The 18,541-nt window shown below is 42.7% G+C and overlaps 1 protein-coding gene across 2 annotated transcripts in view; it reads right to left on the bottom strand.

Annotated features, from left to right (window-relative positions):
- Positions 1-18,541, bottom strand: part of ccnt2a (cyclin T2a) — a 42,313-nt gene that overhangs the window by 1,006 nt on the left and 22,766 nt on the right. For both annotated transcript variants that reach the window (XM_084315007.1, XM_084315006.1), the window contains exon 9: positions 667-1,987. In XM_084315007.1, coding sequence (XP_084171133.1) covers positions 667-1,987 — 1,321 coding nt within the window. The remainder of the gene's footprint in view (positions 1-666; positions 1,988-18,541) is intronic.

An 18,541-nucleotide genomic window follows, 5' to 3' on the forward strand; every position in this document is an offset into this window, starting at 1 on the left:
GAGGAGGAGGGAGAGGAAGAGAGGGAGGAGGAGGTAGAGGAAGAGAGAGGGAGGAGGGAGAGGAAGGAGGAGGGAGAGGAAGAGAGGGAGGAGGTAGAAGGAGAGGGAGGAGGAGAGAGAGGGAGGAGGAAGGAGAGGAAGAGAGGGAGGAGGGAGAGGAAGAGAGAGGGAGGAGGAGGTAGAGGAAGAGAGAGGGAGGAGGGAGGAAGAGAGGGAGGAGAGGAAGAGAGGGAGGAGGGAGAGGAAGAGGGAGAGGAAGAGAGGGATGAGGAGGTAGAGGAAGAGAGAGGGAGGAGGAGGGAGATGAAGAGAGGGAGGATGAGGGAGAGGAAGAGAGGGGGAGGAGGGAGAGGAAGAGAGGGAGGAGGAGGTAGAGGAAGAGGAAGAGAGAGGGAGGAGGGAAGAGGAAGAGAGGGAGGAGGAGGGAGAGGAAGGAAGAGGGGGAGGGAGAGGAAGGAGGAGGGAGATGAAGAGAGAGGGAGGAGGAGGGAGAGGAAGAGGGAGGAGGGAAGAGGGAGAGGAAGAGGGAGGAGGAGGGAAGAGGAAGATAGGGAGGGGGGAGAGGAAGAGAGGGAGGAGGGAAGAGGAAGAGAGGGGGAGGAGGGAAGAGGAAGAGTGGGAGGAGGAAGGAGAGGAAGAGAGGGAAGAGGAGGGAAGAGGAAGTACCTGCACCAGCTGCACCGCTGCCTCCCTTGGAACCTTTGCTCACTTTGGAACACGAGGAGGAGGAAGAGTGGTGGTTGTGTCCGGCCTCGGGGTACGCCCTCTTACGCGACGAGGCGGAGGAAGCAGAAGAGGCCGGTGCCGGAGGGGCGAAGGCCACACCATCCCCGCCGACCAGCCCCAGTGGGCTCCGGAGCAGCCCCGGACCCCCCTCCGAGCCGCCCCGCCCGTTCCCGCTGTGCGCGTGGGGAGGGTGTGAGTGGCCGTGGCCGTGCTGCTTGTGGGGCCGGTGGAAGCCACCGAGGTCCCCTCCCCCCCGGTGCTGCTTGTCCTTGCTCACCAGCGGGCTGGAATGTTTACTCTTGTTGTTGTTGTTGCTGTTGTTGGCCCCGCCCTCGTCCGACGAACTGTGGCGCTCCGTCGACGACACCCTGATCTTCATCTTGAGCTCGTCCTTGCTCGCCGGTCCGCCGCCGCCCCCCGGTGGAGGAGCGAGGAGGGGCAGGCGGAGTTTCAGCGAGCCCGCTCCCTTGTCCCGCTTGTCGCCGTGGTGAGGCCTGTCCTGCTGCCCCGACGAGGAGGAGGGCAGTTTCACCTTCAGCGGGGAGGCTGTGGTGGCGCCGCCACCGAGGGCGTGCTGCTGGGACAGGTGATGGGGCTGCGAGTGTTTTCTATGGTCCGACTGTCCGGAGGAGGGAGTGTAGGAGGAGAACGTAGAGGAGTCCCCTCTTACGTCGCTCTCCGGCGCCCCCTGCTGCTGCTCCTGCCGGCGCTTGTGCCCGGTGGCGGCCAGCTCCGCGGTGTGCTTCTCTCTGTATTTATCCAGAGACAGCTTCTGGGCCGGAGGAGGCGGCGGAGGAGGAGGAGGCTGGGGGGGAGGAGGATAGTGATGCTGCTTGGTGCCTCCTCCTCCTCCTTTGTGTTCATGTTTAACAGGGTTGAAATCTCCCGCTTTCTCAGTTCTGTGTGTCGGGTGCTGGAGCGAGGACGAGGAAGACGAGGAGGAAGACGAGGTCTGAAGAGAAGACAGAGCGGCGAGGCTGAGGGGATCCTGTTTCAACGAGGAGGAGGAGGAGGAGGTGGAGGAGGAGGAAGGCAGGTACGCCCCATGGCCCTGGGGCCAGTCGCCGGCGCCCGTTAAGCTGTACGGTCCGCCCAGGGAACCCAGCGAGAGGGGTCCGCCGCCGGACTGGCCGGGCGTGGGGAAGGAGGGGGCCGCTTTGGAGAAGGCTGGGTCGATGTAGGAGTCGCACATGGAATGGTCCTGTAGCATGTTGGTGTCCAAGCTGCCGTCACTCTTGGGCTTCTTGGCAGCTTGCGTGGCCTGGGAGGAGAGACGTGGGCTTTTAACATAGAACTGTGAGGATTTCAGATTCCTCCCAAGTTAAATGATATATTAAATGATATTCCCCAAAATATTTCTAAGGGCTGTATCCTAAATATTTCACATCTAATTTTGAGTTAATATGTGCTTGCAACAATAGGAAATAGGACACTTTAAGAAAATAACTTGTGATTGTTGCATAGTATAATTAGTAACAGCAAGTATAGCATAGGGACATGGGACATAGGGAAAAACTGATCCAGTGCCTTTAATCGGATTATTAACATGTCTATTTACCATGTCTATTCTAGTTACCGTACTTTTCGGACTATAAGCCGTGGCTTTTCCCCCCATTTGTCGACCCTGCGGCTTATATAACGGTGCGGCTTATATGTGACTCGACGTGACCAAACACGAAAATGTAAAAATCTAAATATTGCTTTTTTGACTGCATTGAAATGTTATTTATCTGTTCCCTTATTTGCTAAACTTAATACAACTTGTAAATGAGTTAATTCTTGTTATTTGTCCGACAGTATTGTGTCCCAAATGCTAATTACATATGGTAATTAAACATTAAAACACCTGCAGCTTATAGTCCAGTGCGGCTTATATATGTACACATCATTCAATTTAGCTGCTGCGGCTTATATTCAGGTGCGGCTTATAGTGCGAAAAGTACGGTATCTTATTATTACTATTATTATTACTACTATTACTATTGTTTTATTGCACAATCGTAGCGGGCATGGCCAACCGCATTTCACTGTATGCCCTGGTATGTATGTGATGAATAAACTCTTGAATCTATCCTTTTGTGGTAGAAGGTTTTGTTCAGGCCTGTGTGTGTGAGAGCATCTCGACATGTAGAGTAGGGATTCCCCGATCGATCGGCCACCGATCGTTATCGGCCGATAATCAGTATAAATATACGATCGGTGATAATGCTTTATAGACTAGGCAGAATTTCAGAAAATGTGCTTGTATAAAGTGCTGAAGGCATTTCGTGTTTATTTTTGGTACACAACATTTCTAGGGGTATTAAGGGGTGCTGAATCCAAATCTGCTGTATACCAAGCTCAAAAATGTCAAATAAGGCCTCAGAATTGAGAAATCCAACATGGCCGCCAGCACCAGGCCCTCTCTCCACAAAAACAGGTGCTAAACCCACAGTTTTTATTCTACTGACATGAAACTTTGCACAGAACATCTGCACATATGGAGGAAGAAAGTAGGAATATAGCTGGGGTGCAACCATGAGTAACAGGGTGTTTTTGACTGTCTAACTGTAATCTTTGTATAGGCGAGGATACAAAAAATGACATTTCTTCAGTGTTTGCAGGAAGACTACAGCAATTTGGTAATAACTGTACAGTGTTGGACACCAACATTATAATCCCCCAAGTCTTAGCTTTCTTCAGGTACCAAGTTTATGCAAGTAGCTCTTATAAATCTGGATATATAAGCCTTTTAATGTAAGCATGCTGTTTTAGGCGAATTTTCAAAAAATAAATGGTGGGGCTTAATGAGTTAAGTGTGACTACACAAGGTACAAACCTGAATTAAATGCGCTTTTGTAAGTTTTCTTACATACATCAACAAGGACATAGTCACACCGGAGATTCAAGAATCCATACTTGGCGCAGAACAGGCACAACTGAACATGTTTGTGGACAAACGTTTGTGTGAACCTCCAGATAGTGACCAGCACCTGAACCTGAAATCACCCATTCGAATGAACAAAGCCAAGACATTTGCCTCTTTGTATGAAGTTGTGCAACTTTCCAAGAACAAGCAAAACACCATCAAAGTTGACAGGCAGATTCTGCAAAGGCTCATCATAGCTTACAGAGCAGGTCGTAAGGTAGACCTTGACAATATCCTCCAGCATGAGCTCATGCCCATCCCGCCATCTCTGGCCACAACTAACGGGAGTCTACATTCCACCAACAAGTCTGTGTTAGCAAATATACTGACGAAACAAGTTAAAACCCCTGCCGATCTTACCCTTCAGGGACCCAGCTGCCTGGTCATTGATGGCCAAGCTCTGGTAATGGCACTCGGAAAGCCACCTGATACTACAACATTTGGTGACTATTGGCGCTTTTCCACTGCATGGTACCTACTCTACTCTACTCTACTCGGTATTTTCGGTTTTCCATTACCAAAGTACCTGGTACCAGGTACTTTTTGGGTACTTTCTGGGTACTTTTTTAGTCCCTGCTCTGTCGAGGTTCTATGCGCGAGCCAAGCGAGTAGAACTGGTACCACAAAAGTCACGTGAAAAACTGCAGACCACTGATTGGTCAGAAGAGAGACATGTCACTCCTTGGAGAGTCTGAACGAAAACAGAAAGCCACCATCTTTAATGTCTCGCATAGGATTTCATTATGGTTGCAGCAGGCATAGATATCTATAGTTCTATAGATATCTATGGCAGCAGGCACAAGTTCAATAAACAAACGATACAGTCACTGTGTATTCTGCCTCATTTATTGATTAAACAAAACCGACATCAACACAATTTGCCACCGAGCGGAGAGTTTAGTCTCGCAAAAAGATTGCTGACTTGTTAAGGCTTAAGCTTATGTTGTGCTAATTTTGTGCTAGCGTTTTAGCATGGCTATCGTACATAGCGTGATCAATATAACTCGCTATTGATTGTTTGTATGAGTAACGTTAATGCTAGTAGAATAGACACAACGTGAGGTAATCACCATCCATTTTAAACTGGTTATTACCTAATGCTAACGTTAGCAAATAGACGCGACTGGTAACGTTACAGCTTGTTAGCCTAATGCCAACGTTAATGTTAGCATAGACAGCCTAGCTAACGTTAACGCTTGTAGAATAGACACAATGAGACGAGAGGTAACGTTAGCGTTAGCAGAATAGACACAACGAGAGTCTCGTTAATGTTGTTATTGATTGATTGATTGAAAACTGTGTTTTACTCTGGCTTGCGCCTACTAGCTCACATAGCTATGCTGGAGCTCTCACAGAGCTATGGAGCTCTCAGCTGTACACCAGCAGCCCCGCCTCCCCACACGGAGACAAACTGAGTACTTTTATTTAGTACCTGCAGTGGAAAAGGAACGAAGTACCAGGTACCTAAAGCGAGTAGAGTAGAGTAGAGTAGAGTAGAGTAGGTACCATGCAGTGGAAAAGCGCCATATGCCAACAAGTTCACTGACACCGTGTTGAAGATGGGAGCAAAATACCAGAGGGTAGATGTCGTCTTTGACAGATACCATGACCAATCCATCAAAACGGGCACAATCTGAGAAAAGTGCTGCCAAACTTCTACCAGCATGTGACTTGTTCTACCAGAGGCGGGAATATTTTAGACCATTGCTACTCACAATTTAAGAGTGGGTACAAATCACATGCTGCCAGTCCTTTCGGCAAGTCAGATCACGACGCCATCTTTCTTGTACCGCAATATAAACAAAGTCTCAAGCGCATTACTGTAGTATCGCGAGAGGTGAAGCGCTGGACGGTGGCGTCGGAGGAGACGCTCCAAGCTGCACTAGAATGTACAGACTGGGGGGTGTTCCGCGATAACACAGATAATATTAATGACTACACGGAAACAGTGCTGGACTTTGTTTGTACTTTGGTAGAAGAAACAATCCCCTCTACCACAATTAGAGTTTACCCAAACCAAAAGCCCTGGGTAGACAAATCCGTCCGCGAAGCTCTGAAGGCGCGCACCTCAGCATACAATGGCAGGCTTGTGACAGGCAACATGAATGACCACAAGGTGGCGAGATACAATGTTAGGAGGACAGTAATAGAAGCAAAAAGGCGCTACAGGGATACAATTGAACTTCAATATGAACAGGCTGACTCTAGAGCTATGTGGCAGGGCCTCAGAACGATGACAGATTACAAAGGCACCTCCCACAAACTGAACAGTGACATACAACTGGCAAATGACCTCAATACCTTCTATGCAAGGTTTGAGGCTGGGAATAACAGCACCAGCCTACAAACCACTGCAATGGAGGGGGGGGGCACTGCTGATGGAGACTCAGTGTTCAGGGTAACAGAACATGAGGTGAGGAGGACGTTTAAGAAAGTGAATATCAGGAAGGCAGCAGGACCGGACGGTATCCCCGGCCGCATCCTAAAAGTCTGTGCCGACCAACTGGCCCTGGTATTCACTGACATATTTAACCTGTCCTTAGAACATGCTGTCATCCCCACCTGTCTGAAGAAGTCCACCATTATCCCTGTACCCAAGAAATCCAAGCCTGCTTGCCTCAACAACTACCGCCCTGTAGCTCTCACCTCCATAGCCATGAAGTGCTTTGAGAAGCTAGTGAAGGGCTACATTTGTTCCTCCCTCCCCATCAACCTGGACCCCCTGCAATTTGCATACCGCCCCAACAGGTCCACGGAGGACGCCATAGCCCATGTGCTGCACACAGCAGCATCACACCTGGACAAGAGGCAGGGGAACTATGTGAGAATGCTATTCATCGACTACAGCTCAGCATTCAATACCATAGTCTCCTCCAAACTCATAGCCAAGCTCAGGGACCTGGGCTTGAACTATGACCTCTGCCAGTGGGTCTTGGACTTCCTGACGGGCAGACCCCAAGTGGTGAGAGCAGGCAACTGCACCTCCTCATCCATCACTCTCAACATAGGGGCCCCCCAGGGCTGTGTCCTGAGTCCCCTCCTCCACTCCCTGTACACACATGACTGTGTGGCACAGCGGAACAACAACACAATCATCAAATTTGCTGACAACACAATAGTGGTGGGCCTGATCTCTGCAAATGACGAGAGGGCCTACCTGGAAGAGGTTAAGGTTCTAGCGGGATGGTGTCAAGAGAACAGCCTCTCCCTGAACGTCAGCAAAACAAAAGGAGATGATTGTGGACTTTAGGAGGTCGGGGGTCAGGGACTACAGCCCCCTCAGCATCGACGGGGCACCGGTTGAGAGAGTGAACAGTTTTAAGTACCTCGGAGTCCACATATCCGAGGACTTGACATGGACCACACACATTGACAGTGTTGTGAAGAAGGCACGACAACGCCTCTACTTCCTTAGGCGCTTAAGGAAGTTCAACGTGAGTCAGAAGATCCTCAAGAACTTCTACTCATGCACAATAGAGAGCATCCTGACTGGCAATATCACCTCCTGGTTTGGGAATAGCACTGCACAAGACCGCAGCAGACTACAGAGAGTGGCCCGTTCAGCCGAACGCACAATTGAAGGTGGGCTTCCCACTCTCCAAGACATTTACAACAAGCGGTGCATGGGCAAGGCTAAGAGAATAATCAAAGACTCCAGCCACTCAAACAACTGCCTCTTTGAACTGCTGCGGTCAGGCAAGTGATACCGGAGTCTCATGGCAAGCACAGAGAGACTCAGAAGGAGCTTCTATCCCCAGGCCATCAGGATGCTCAATGAATGAACAATAAGCAAACCATCAACACACCCACAGCGCACATACACTCACTTAAATAAACAACACACTGTAGCACCCACTTTACCACTTTAGACACACTTTACACTTTATATTTATATTATTGGTAAGGAAATTGCACATCATTCTCATTCCTTATTGCACCTCACCACTACAAGGTGGCACCACAAGCTAATACCTCACCATTTTTGTACCAGCTGTACATACTGTATATATTAGATACACTGAACAATTTTGTTGTTTACACTTGTTTACGTACTTGACTTCTTGACTTTCTATTTTATACTTATACTTATTTTATACTATCTTGTTATTATCTAGCACACTCTCAGGAGCAACACAGAAAGAAACATTTCATGCAAAGTATTCTGCTGTATGACAACTAATAAAGAAACTTGAACATTCACTTATATTGATATGGTAAAATAATCTTTTTATTTTATTATATTATAATCTATTCTATTCTATTCAGGAAAAGTGGCATTGGATGAATTATGCAACTGCAAGACACCTGCGACACCTGCCTGAATACAAGTCAAGTCAAGAGTTTTAATTGTCACGGCATACAGGTATACAATGAAATGCGGGTGGTCTTGCCCGCAACGATGTGCAATACAGTGGTACAACATATAATAGAATCAAAAAATGAAAAAACAACATTGTTCAGTAAACAGGTAACAGGTAACATGGAGTGACATCTCGATATCTGTACATAGTTATTTACAGAGCATATGGGACATGCTAGTTAGATACGATTGATGACTGACAATAAATTACTGTACCTAAGCTACTGTACGTATATTAAGGATTTCTAATTTGCATAAATGGCATGTTGATAAAAAATTCAAGAGAAAAGAGTTTGATGAATAAATCCATGACCTGGGATCATCCTGCTTTTCTTTCTTATTTGGTTGATGAGTTATGCATCAATAACGACCACAGTTTCTGCTATAAATATGAGTTTCAAGCAACATTTTCACAACTGATCTAAAATCAGGATATGATTTTAAATTCCTCATGTATGCAAACATATAAAAACACATTTCATTCATGTTTCTACCTTGTTTAGTCAAAAAGATATGCACTTAAATAGATTTCAGCCTGGCGCTGGCGGCCATGTTGGATTTCTCAATTTTGAGGCCTTATTTGACATTTTTGAGCTTGGTATACAGCAGATTTGGATTCAGCACCCCTTAATACCCCTAGAAATGTTGTGTACCAAAAATAAACACGAAATGCCTTCAGGTTTATGATTTTCTGAAAATTGACCCTGTCTATTATTTTCGCCGATCGTCAATACCGATCTCACTCGCTGTCGCTGAGTTCTGTCTCAGACACCGGGTGGTGCTGCGTCTGCTCATCCCTCCAGCCCATCCCGCACGCATGTAAACACGGGTCTAGTAGTCTAGTGGGACGGGACACGGGAGGACGGCGTCTCCCTGAGCTAACGTTAGCTTAGCTACTGTTACAAAATGACCCAGTCAACTATTCACTTTTAGTTTAATACATGATAAGGCATTGTCTAACCCAGACCTGGGCATTGTATGGCCCGCGGGCCGGATGATTCTGACCGGCCCGCGAAAGATTACATGATAATAAAAAAATAAATAAAATAAATTTGTTTTTATATATATATATATATTTTTTTTACTTTTTTCTTTTCATGTCAATGTTCACACGCACAATATACGCTTACCTAGGATTTGACTTGATTCAACAACAAAGCAGTCGGGGCAAGCCGAAAACGGTCGAAAGTGTGGTTATTTGAGGTTTGGATTTATTTTTTCACAACTGAGGTAGGTAGATTAAATTTTTAAAGACTAAAGTACAGAAAAAAGGTACCGTTGGGTACCGGTATCGATTCACAGGTACCGGTACCGTATCGGTTCAAATGTGAACGGTACCAACCCATCCCTACTGAACACACAACTGCAGGGCAAGGGCATTTTTGCTCATGAAATGCATAGCCATGTGAAAGCCTTCATGACAAAGTTGCAATTAATTTCAAGGCAACTAGGCAGCAACAATCTCAAACACATGAAAACCCTGAAAAAAGTCAAACCATCAGCTGATCACCGGCACAGGTACTCATCCATGTTGGGAGCACTGCATGATGAATTTTCAAGGTGTTTTCAAGATTTCAAAAAGGTTGAGGATGAAATGCAGCTGGTTTCCTCTCCCTTTACCTGCAGTGTTGATAGTGCACCCACTGATGTTCAGCTTGAACTCATTGACCTGCAGTCTGATTCACTACTGAAAGAGCACTTTAAGTCAGCATCACTGCTAAAGTTCTACTCTGCTCTCAAGGAGGAGAACTTTCCAAACATGAGGAGACATGCTCAGAAGATGTTGGTTCTCTTTGGATCCACCTATATGTGAACAGACATTCTCAGTCATGACGTTTACCAAGTCCAGGTACAGATCCTCTCTCACTGATGAACATCTGGCAGCTGTGCTTTGCATCTCCACCTCAGACAAGCAACCTGACTTTGATGGACTTGTTAAAGCTCAACAGAGACTGGATTTATCACACTGAATGAAAAAAAAAAAAAAAAAAGAGCTGAAGAACACTAAAATGTGGAAATATAACAAGTGAAATGGGACACTTGATATTTTTTTTTCTTTTTTTGCACAGTTCTGAAAACATTAAATGTTTAATATAGGCATGTAAAGTAAAAAAGGCTACTGGGACACTTTTCTTTACACAGTTCAGTGACATCTTGTTTATTTTGGCTATAAGATGATGTGATGTCTTTAGAAAGCTAAGAAAATCCTTGTTTCAATAGTATATGAAACTCAAAATAATAACTTTATTTGTATAGCACTTTTTCATACATGCCCTTTGTTATTAATGTTTCACATTTTGTTTATCATTTTGGAAATAAATTCTATTTGAATAAATGATATTTTTGAAAGCCAACCTCACCTTTTAATTGCCAAATAATAACATACTCTTACCAGGGGTCAAAACAATGCCATTTACTGCTTTTTATATAGAAATAAAATGTATATTATGCATAATTGAGTTTGGAATTTTGGCCCGGCCCGCCAACATATTTTCAGTTGCTCATTCAGCCCCCAGGGAAAAATAATTGCCCACCCCTGGTCTAACCGAACGGTATCTAGCCGGCCAGCTACCGATAGCTCCTGACATCAACAAACGCTCCACAAAGTCTAGTAGAGACGTGTATGATACCGGTTAGCTGTTAGCTCATGTTAGCGCAAGTTAGTTCACTGTTCAAAACGAAATGTCCCATTGAACTAAATAATTCACTGAGGCGTTGTATTAACGTTATATATCCGGCTAGCAGTAGCTACAGATAGCTCCTGATATCAATGTCTTATAACACTGATTCGATGCGTATTCGAGCTGAGGGCATGTTGAATGTGATATGACCACAGTAACGTTATACCAATAGGGTCCATCTGCAGCGCAGGAGAATCCTTGCCGTAGCTCGAGGCTACTCGAGTATAGGGTCCAGGTGCAGCTCCGGAGAATCCTGGCCGTAGCTGGAGGCTACTAGAGTACACACAGACAGTGGAGCTTGTTGCGTGGTGGCGATGTCTTGCAGATAATACAAGTACAAGTCTAATTATATAATATATATATTTTATAAAAAAAAAAAAAAAATTATATAAAATTAAATTAAATTTTTTTTTATCAAAAACGATCGGTATCGGATCGGTATCGGCCGATATGGCTCACGACGATCGGTGATCGGTATCGGTGGCAAAAAACGTGATCGGGGCATCCCTAATGTAGAGGCTGGATTTCCTTGAAATTAGCTGGGAATATTCATCACCCCATCACACCATGCAAGGTGCCAACCTGCTCATCGGGAGCAATTAGGGGTTACGGCAGTGTCTTGCTCGGGAATCGAACCGGGAACCTACAGATTACCAGACAACTGCTCTACCTCCCGAGCCACTGTCACCCATTTATTTACCATTTAGACATGTTTTGGAAAACTTTTAAAAAATATATTTTTGGAATCGTTTATGATAAAGACTACATTGAAAGTGTATCTCTGTCTCCCACAGGCTGACTGGCAATGTGCGGAAGTACGGCCTAGAATCTTGAAATATCTAGATCGGTCTGTTTCTCTTTTTCCGAATGCAGGCTGCATCTAATCCGCTGTATCTATCGGTCTATTTTATAGCCAATGTAAATGCTAGAAATGGTCACGTGGGCTGGGAGGACCAATGGAAAATTCCTATTTTTTCTTTATACTCCAGTGCTCTCCGCCTATCGGCAGACAGACATGCTCTGCTTGCACGTAACCGAGGATAGAGGAGCTTGTGCCTGGTTTTATAATAAAATAGCAGAAAGACATTAAAAGAGATGTAATAATAACAAGCATTGGAGCTTGTTGTGGATGTTGAGGACAATATAAATGAAAATCATAGTGAAGGATTTGAGGTGTTTGAAGCTATGATTTGAAGTAGCCTACTCTTGTATCAATTGATCTGACAACTATATAATTTATTGTGCAGCTTGTCTTCCAGAAAACGACCAGAACAATATCCAAATAAATGGCTGTCACTCACTGAGGAAAAAGTGTATTTGCACCAAATTACACAGAGGTTCAAGTAGAACTTTCCACGTAAAAGAAAAATAAACAAGAAATCCCTGGTAAACTGTAGTGTTATTCAACAAAACACTGTTATATTCACTGGGATTTATTTATTTTGTATGTAAAATATTTTTCAAAGAGTAAAACATTCATCGTTACATTAGCCAATATATGTAAAAACATTTTTATTATTATAATATATACACACCCTACTTTTTCTTAGCATCTACACCTTACTTAACCTGTTAAGCCCTAACTATATTTTTTGAGAATTTGCCTAAAAGTACATACCCAAGTAAATGGAAGATTGCTCGAACTTCTACAAGGTCCATTTGCATGTTATTGGTATCTAGGGACATCTATGGACATCAGGGAATGTATTCTTAGTGTCTGAAATATTGTGTCCGTTACTAGGTTTGAGTAAATTGTAATGAACCAAAAGGAGAATATATTTTCTTTTCCATCTTCGACAGTGAATAACACCATGCTGACAATGACCAAAAGCTAAAATATGCCACTGAGCTCATTCAGCTACTTCTTGAGATCAGGTATAATAAATATCTAAGCAAATGAACAATGGGCAGATCATTTACAGGGTTTTTTGTAGATGCAGTACTGCATTTAGCATATTTCTTTCTGGAGCCGGTATACGGGAAACACTGAATCTATATGCAGCTGGGATACGTCTATGCATGTCTATGGGATATGATGCGTCTAGGACCAGAACAAAACATGGTGAAGCCGCATGTTCCTACTATGCCACATAGCTGGTATAAACTGATCTTAGATCTGCCCCAACTCTGCCTGTTTTTAAGAATAAGCTAAAAACCCTGGTGTTTGTTTCTGTGTTTAACTGCTGCTGCTAAACCACTGCACTTTTTTTCCTTTTCACTTTACTGCACTATTTTCATTCTTTTGTTTGTTTTAGTGCACTGAAAATCTATTTGTGAGAATGTACTGCTTTTATACTGTACCCTGCGGTGTTCCTTTTATTTTATTTTTTAAATTTTTTTTATTATTGCAAAACAAAACTTATTAAAAGTCAGTACTCAACACACAATGTATAATGAAACTTTCAGTAAAGGTGGTTAAAATATATGCAAGTACAGAAACAGGATAAAACAAAAATAGTCAATAATAACATTTTAACCGTATACAGTGTATATCCAGCGAAGTTACAATTATATAAATGTTAGTATATAATATACCCCTAATACCTATTTTCTAAAACCCTACACACATATGCTCCAGCTCAAACCCCCCCCTCCCGGACCCCCTCTTGGATAGTACCTCCATTATCCCTCACTCCTAACCAGACACTACCATTATAGGCTAGCTTTTATTCTCTCCACCACTTCTAACCACATTGACATTTTGGATTCATTGAGCCCCAGAATTCTTGCTGTAGATATTTCTTGATATATCACATCGAGATATGTAAGAAACCACACTTTCCGGCACATTTTTTCCGGTTGAAACCAACGTGATGCGATCAGTTTTTTAGCTACTGTGATACCCGATAAAACCAATCTTTTTAGTTGTGGATTCACTGCAAACTCAAAAACATCATTCAATAGCAATACCACGGGGTGTACAGGTATATTCCAAAATACGAGTATTGATAATTGTTGGGACACATCTTTCCAGAATGCCTTAACTGGTGGGCAGTCCCAATACATGTGCATAAATGTTCCTTCGTCCCCATTTGTACATTGGGAGCATTTGGAGTCTTGTATAAGCCCCATTTTGCACAGCCTTATAGGAGTCAAGTATGTCCTGTGAATATAGTTCAGATTGATTTGTTGATGATCCGGGTTCCTTGATGTAAGTCGGACATTTGCCCAGGCTCCTTGCCAATCAAAGTCATTTTCCAGGTCTGGTATATCCCTCCTCCAGACATTGTCTAGTTGAAGGGTTTCATACGAGGACGTTAGTAATTGATAATAAAAACCTGATACAAAACCTCCCAATGTATCTCTTTCATAGAAAAATTTGTGGTATCTGTGGTGTTCAATTGGTATGAGTAATGGAACACCGTGAGATCTCATACAAAGTCGTAACTGTATGTAAAAAAGCCATGTGGACTCGGTGAGGTTAAACTTTATGCATATTTCGACATAACTACAGAGGCCCTTGTTATTAAAAATATCCCCTAATGAGTGTATGCCTCTCTCTTCCCATATAGGGAATCTTATAGGTCGTTTTCCCATTAAGAGAGCATTGTTATTGAATATGGGAGTGTGATTATGCCATACTTGAGGGTTAGGAAATGTCCTTTGTGTTTCCCGCCATGTCCTGATTGCATGGGTAATTATTGGGCCAAATTCTCGCTCACAATGCTTGATTGAAAGTTTAGTGTATGCCATGTCTTTCAATCTCTGTGGGGCTACTATGTTTTCTTCTAATTTTCTCCAAGATACCAAAGCCTCGGGGTCAAACCATATCTTCTTCAATGGTCTTAATGTGAAGGCATTAAAATATTGTAAAAAATCTGGGACTGCCATGCCACCGTCTGCTTTATTTCTCTGTGCGGTGGATCTTTTTATGCGAGGTGGTTTGTTATTCCAAATAAATTTGTATGTGGAGGTTTGTAATCTTTTCCAGTAGCCCTCTGGAGGAGGTAACGGAAGCATTGAGCTGAAGAAATTGATTCTTGGTAATACATCCATCTTAACTATTGATACCCTTGCCTGTACTGAGTTTTTAAGTTTTGCCCACCTGTCCAGGTCGTCTTTGATTTTGTTCTGTATTTTTGTGTAATTGTGCTTCACCGTTTGTCTTATGGTGGGAAATATTTCCACACCCAAGCATCTGACCATGGGTATCGCACCTGGGAGGGTTGTCTCTTTTTTTGCACTGGTGTTAAGAGGAAGAAAAGCCGACTTAGGCCAATTTATTTTAAATCCCGATAAATCACCAAAGTTCTCTATCAACTTGAGTATAAGCGGCAATGTGTTGTTGGGGTTTTGCATGAACAATATTACGTCGTCCGCATATAAACTAATTTTATGATGTGTGCCCTTGATTACTATTGGTTCTATGTGTTGGGATTGTCTTATAAATTGTGCTAAAGGTTCTAATGATAGATCGAATAGTCCGGGACTAAGAGGGCAACCTTGTCTGGCTGAGCGTGATACCGGAAAGATATCGGAGATGAATGTGCCTGTTGTAATCCTGGCCGATGGGTCCTTGTATAGTACTTTAATCATATCAATGAAACCTTTTCCTAACCCCATCCTTTCCAATACTGCCCATAGAAACGACCATTCCAACCTGTCAAATGCTTTCATAGCATCCAGGGATAGTATCGCCTTAGGTGTGATGTCCTCTTTGTCTGTATCTAGTACGTGCAGTATTCGCCTTATGTTATCATTGATCAGGCGACCTTTTATGAAGCCTGTTTGGTCCGGATGAACTAAAGACGTCATATGCTTTTGCAATCTGATGGCTAATATCTTAGAGTACAGTTTGACATCGGTTCCGAGGAGGCTTAAAGGACGGTAACTACCGCACTCAGTGGGGTCTTTGTCTTTTTTGTGAAGAACTGAAATGAGTGCGGTATTTGTGTTCAATGAAGCTTCCCTCTTTGACTGAGTATAAGATCATATTTAGTAATAAGGGTCCAAATATGTCCCAGCAAGAAATGTACATTTCTGATGGGATACCGTCAATTCCCGGAGCTTTGCCGTTTTTCATTCCGGATATGGCCTTCTTGAGTTCTTCTAATGTGATCGGTACTTCTAACTGTTTAGCGTCTTCCTCCGTAAGTTTAGGGAGAGTAATTTGATTAAGATATGTGTCTAATTTGTCTTGATCAAAGGTCGTTTCTGAGTTATATAAATCGGAGTAGAATTCTTTGAATGTATCGTTTATTATTTTGGGTTCTGTTACTAGAGCTTGTTGTTTCCTAATGGCAGTTATATCTGCAAATTTTGCATTAATTCTTAGTCGCATGGCTAATAGGTGACTAGGTTTAGAACCTTGGAAGTACTGCTGTTGTCTTGTGCTGCGTATTTGCAATTCCGATTTTTGTCTGTACATTGCTTTGATCTCTGTCTTTAGAATGTTAACTTGGTTATCTAGTCTAGTAGAGTTGTTGTATTTTAAAGAATTAAAAAGCGTTGAGTAAAGCGTTTCCATTTCAGACAGTTTTGTGTTTTGATTTTTGCGCAATATGGAGGTAAATCTATCCGAGAAATCCTTGATCATATTCTTTACCGACATCCATAATATTCTGGGATCTTGCACCGAGTTAGCATTATCCCGTAGGAATACTGTGAGAGCTTCTTTAATTTGTGTAATGAATTCCTTGTTGTTAAGCAGCATCGAATTAAAACGCCATCTTGGGGCCCGGGCAGATAGTGTACCAAATGTTGCTTTCAGGATTAAGTAGCAGTGATCTGATAGCGCATTGGGTGTCATTTCCACTTCATATTTATCAAATATTCTCGGGGATGCAAAGACGTAATCAATTCTGGATAGTGTGTTGTGTCTCGCCGAACGACAGGAGTACTTGCGGGTCATGGGGTTAAGTGAACGCCATAAATCAGTTACTCCTGTTGATTTCGACCAATCTTTTAATGCTTTAGATGAATTCTTTTGTTCGCTGGAGAAGGAAAGGTAAGTTTTGTCCATCCTTGGGTTCCAAATGGCATTAAAATCCGCACCTATTATATATGAGTACTCGGGATGGTTTAACATTTCTCCTGTTAGTGAAGTGAAGAAACCCACTTCGTACAAATTCGGGGCATATACCGCTGCCAATGCAATTTTCCTGTTATTGTGTATAATCCTAGCTATAGTTATGCGCCCCTCAGCATCCGACCATACCCCTTTCAATTCGATATTTAATTTGCGTCTGACGACTATGGCTACCCCTCTAGTTCTCGTAGCAAAAGAAGAGTGACTAATATTATGGTATATGTTATCCGCTAACGTATTTATGTCTCCCTCTAAAATGTGCGTTTCGCTTAATAGAGCCACGTCCACATGTTCTTTTTTCATCAGTGTGAGCACGCTTTTGCGCTTGTGTTGTTTGTTTATCCCACCGGTGTTCCATACCATTATATTCAAACTAGCCATAGTCTATGCATGTTTTCGTGTAGTTTTTGGTAATGTTTCTGGAGTATGAAGCTACAATAGATGTACATCCAATTAATGAGGTCCCGTTGAGAGCTGAGCTTAAAAACATATATATATACAAATAAAAATCCCCTATTTTCCCCTCACCCAGAAAGTCGAACATGCCTGTGTTCCAAGAACACATCCTCCGCGATTGACTTTCTCCCATGGTCCACCGGATTGCCCAAACTGAGCATTGTAATCCTAATTTTCCTATGCTAATTGCCATAGGATCTAACATTTCCATTCTATTGCAATAGAATGTCGCTTTTGGTCTTGCACCTTCCCTTACTGTAATGAAGTATTGTGATAAATAACATAAAAATAAAAATAAAAAATAAAATAAAAAAAGAGAATAAACCTTTATCGACATATTCCTTTGAACCCTCCACTAACGTGTGGGGAAAAAAAAGGAAAAGATTGTAGAACAATATTGACACCTTAATGTGAAGAACATTGGAAAAGAATAATGTAAGTTAAAATATATTTAAATAATATAGAGTAATATTGACACCTTAATGTGAAGAACATTGGAAAAGAACAATGTAAGTTAAAATATATTTAAAAAATATAGAGTAATGAGAAGAAAAAATTAAATAAAATAAAAATCAATGGAAAGATATAGATAAGGAATAAGAGATAAATAATTATCAACGTGGAGAAGCCACTAGAACCGATTTAACTGATTAGATAAGATAGAAAAGCAGCGCCTTTTAGCGCTTCAATGTGCCTTTAATGGAGTGATTACTTAAATTGTTAGAATAACCTTGCTGTGCTCATACGTTTATGTGTGGTTAATTTTTAAAGTATTATTAAGGACTGATTGCACTTCATTTAATTTATTATCTGCTATGTGTATACACACCGAATGTTATTGTTAGAGTTGTATGCTTCGTTGTCATGGTGCCTTATATTCTAGAAGGTTGTAGAATATACTAGTGCCTAGACTTTTTTACTTTCCAGAATGATCTAAGAGACCCAGGGCATTTGAGCGATAAACCCAGAATATTCCAGATAGATCTTTTTGCAATGATATTTATTTGTCCCCTCAGAGACCAGAGACTGAAATTATAATGTATTATGAATCGTATTATACACAATACACTTTGTTATAGACGACTTGCATATCGTTTGCTACTTTGATGAACACAACAAAGTCATTCCAACACTGGTGGAATGACCTTATTGATGAACACAATAAAGTCATTCCAACACTGGTATATATTGAGAGAGAGGCTTAACTGTTTCCGGCATTTTCGTCATGCTTTGGGTTATTTGCTCCATTTTGATTCAGGAAATCCTCAGCTTCAAAAGGTGTATATGGACCTGACCTGCGGCCGTTATTGCCCAAGAATGATAACAGCGCCGGATATGATAGCCTTGGCTTGTAGCCGGCTTTGTACAGCTTTTGCATCACA

This window comes from Notolepis coatsorum (genome assembly GCF_963971535.1).
Source record: "Notolepis coatsorum genome assembly, chromosome: 5".
Lineage (NCBI taxonomy): Eukaryota > Metazoa > Chordata > Actinopteri > Aulopiformes > Paralepididae > Notolepis > Notolepis coatsorum.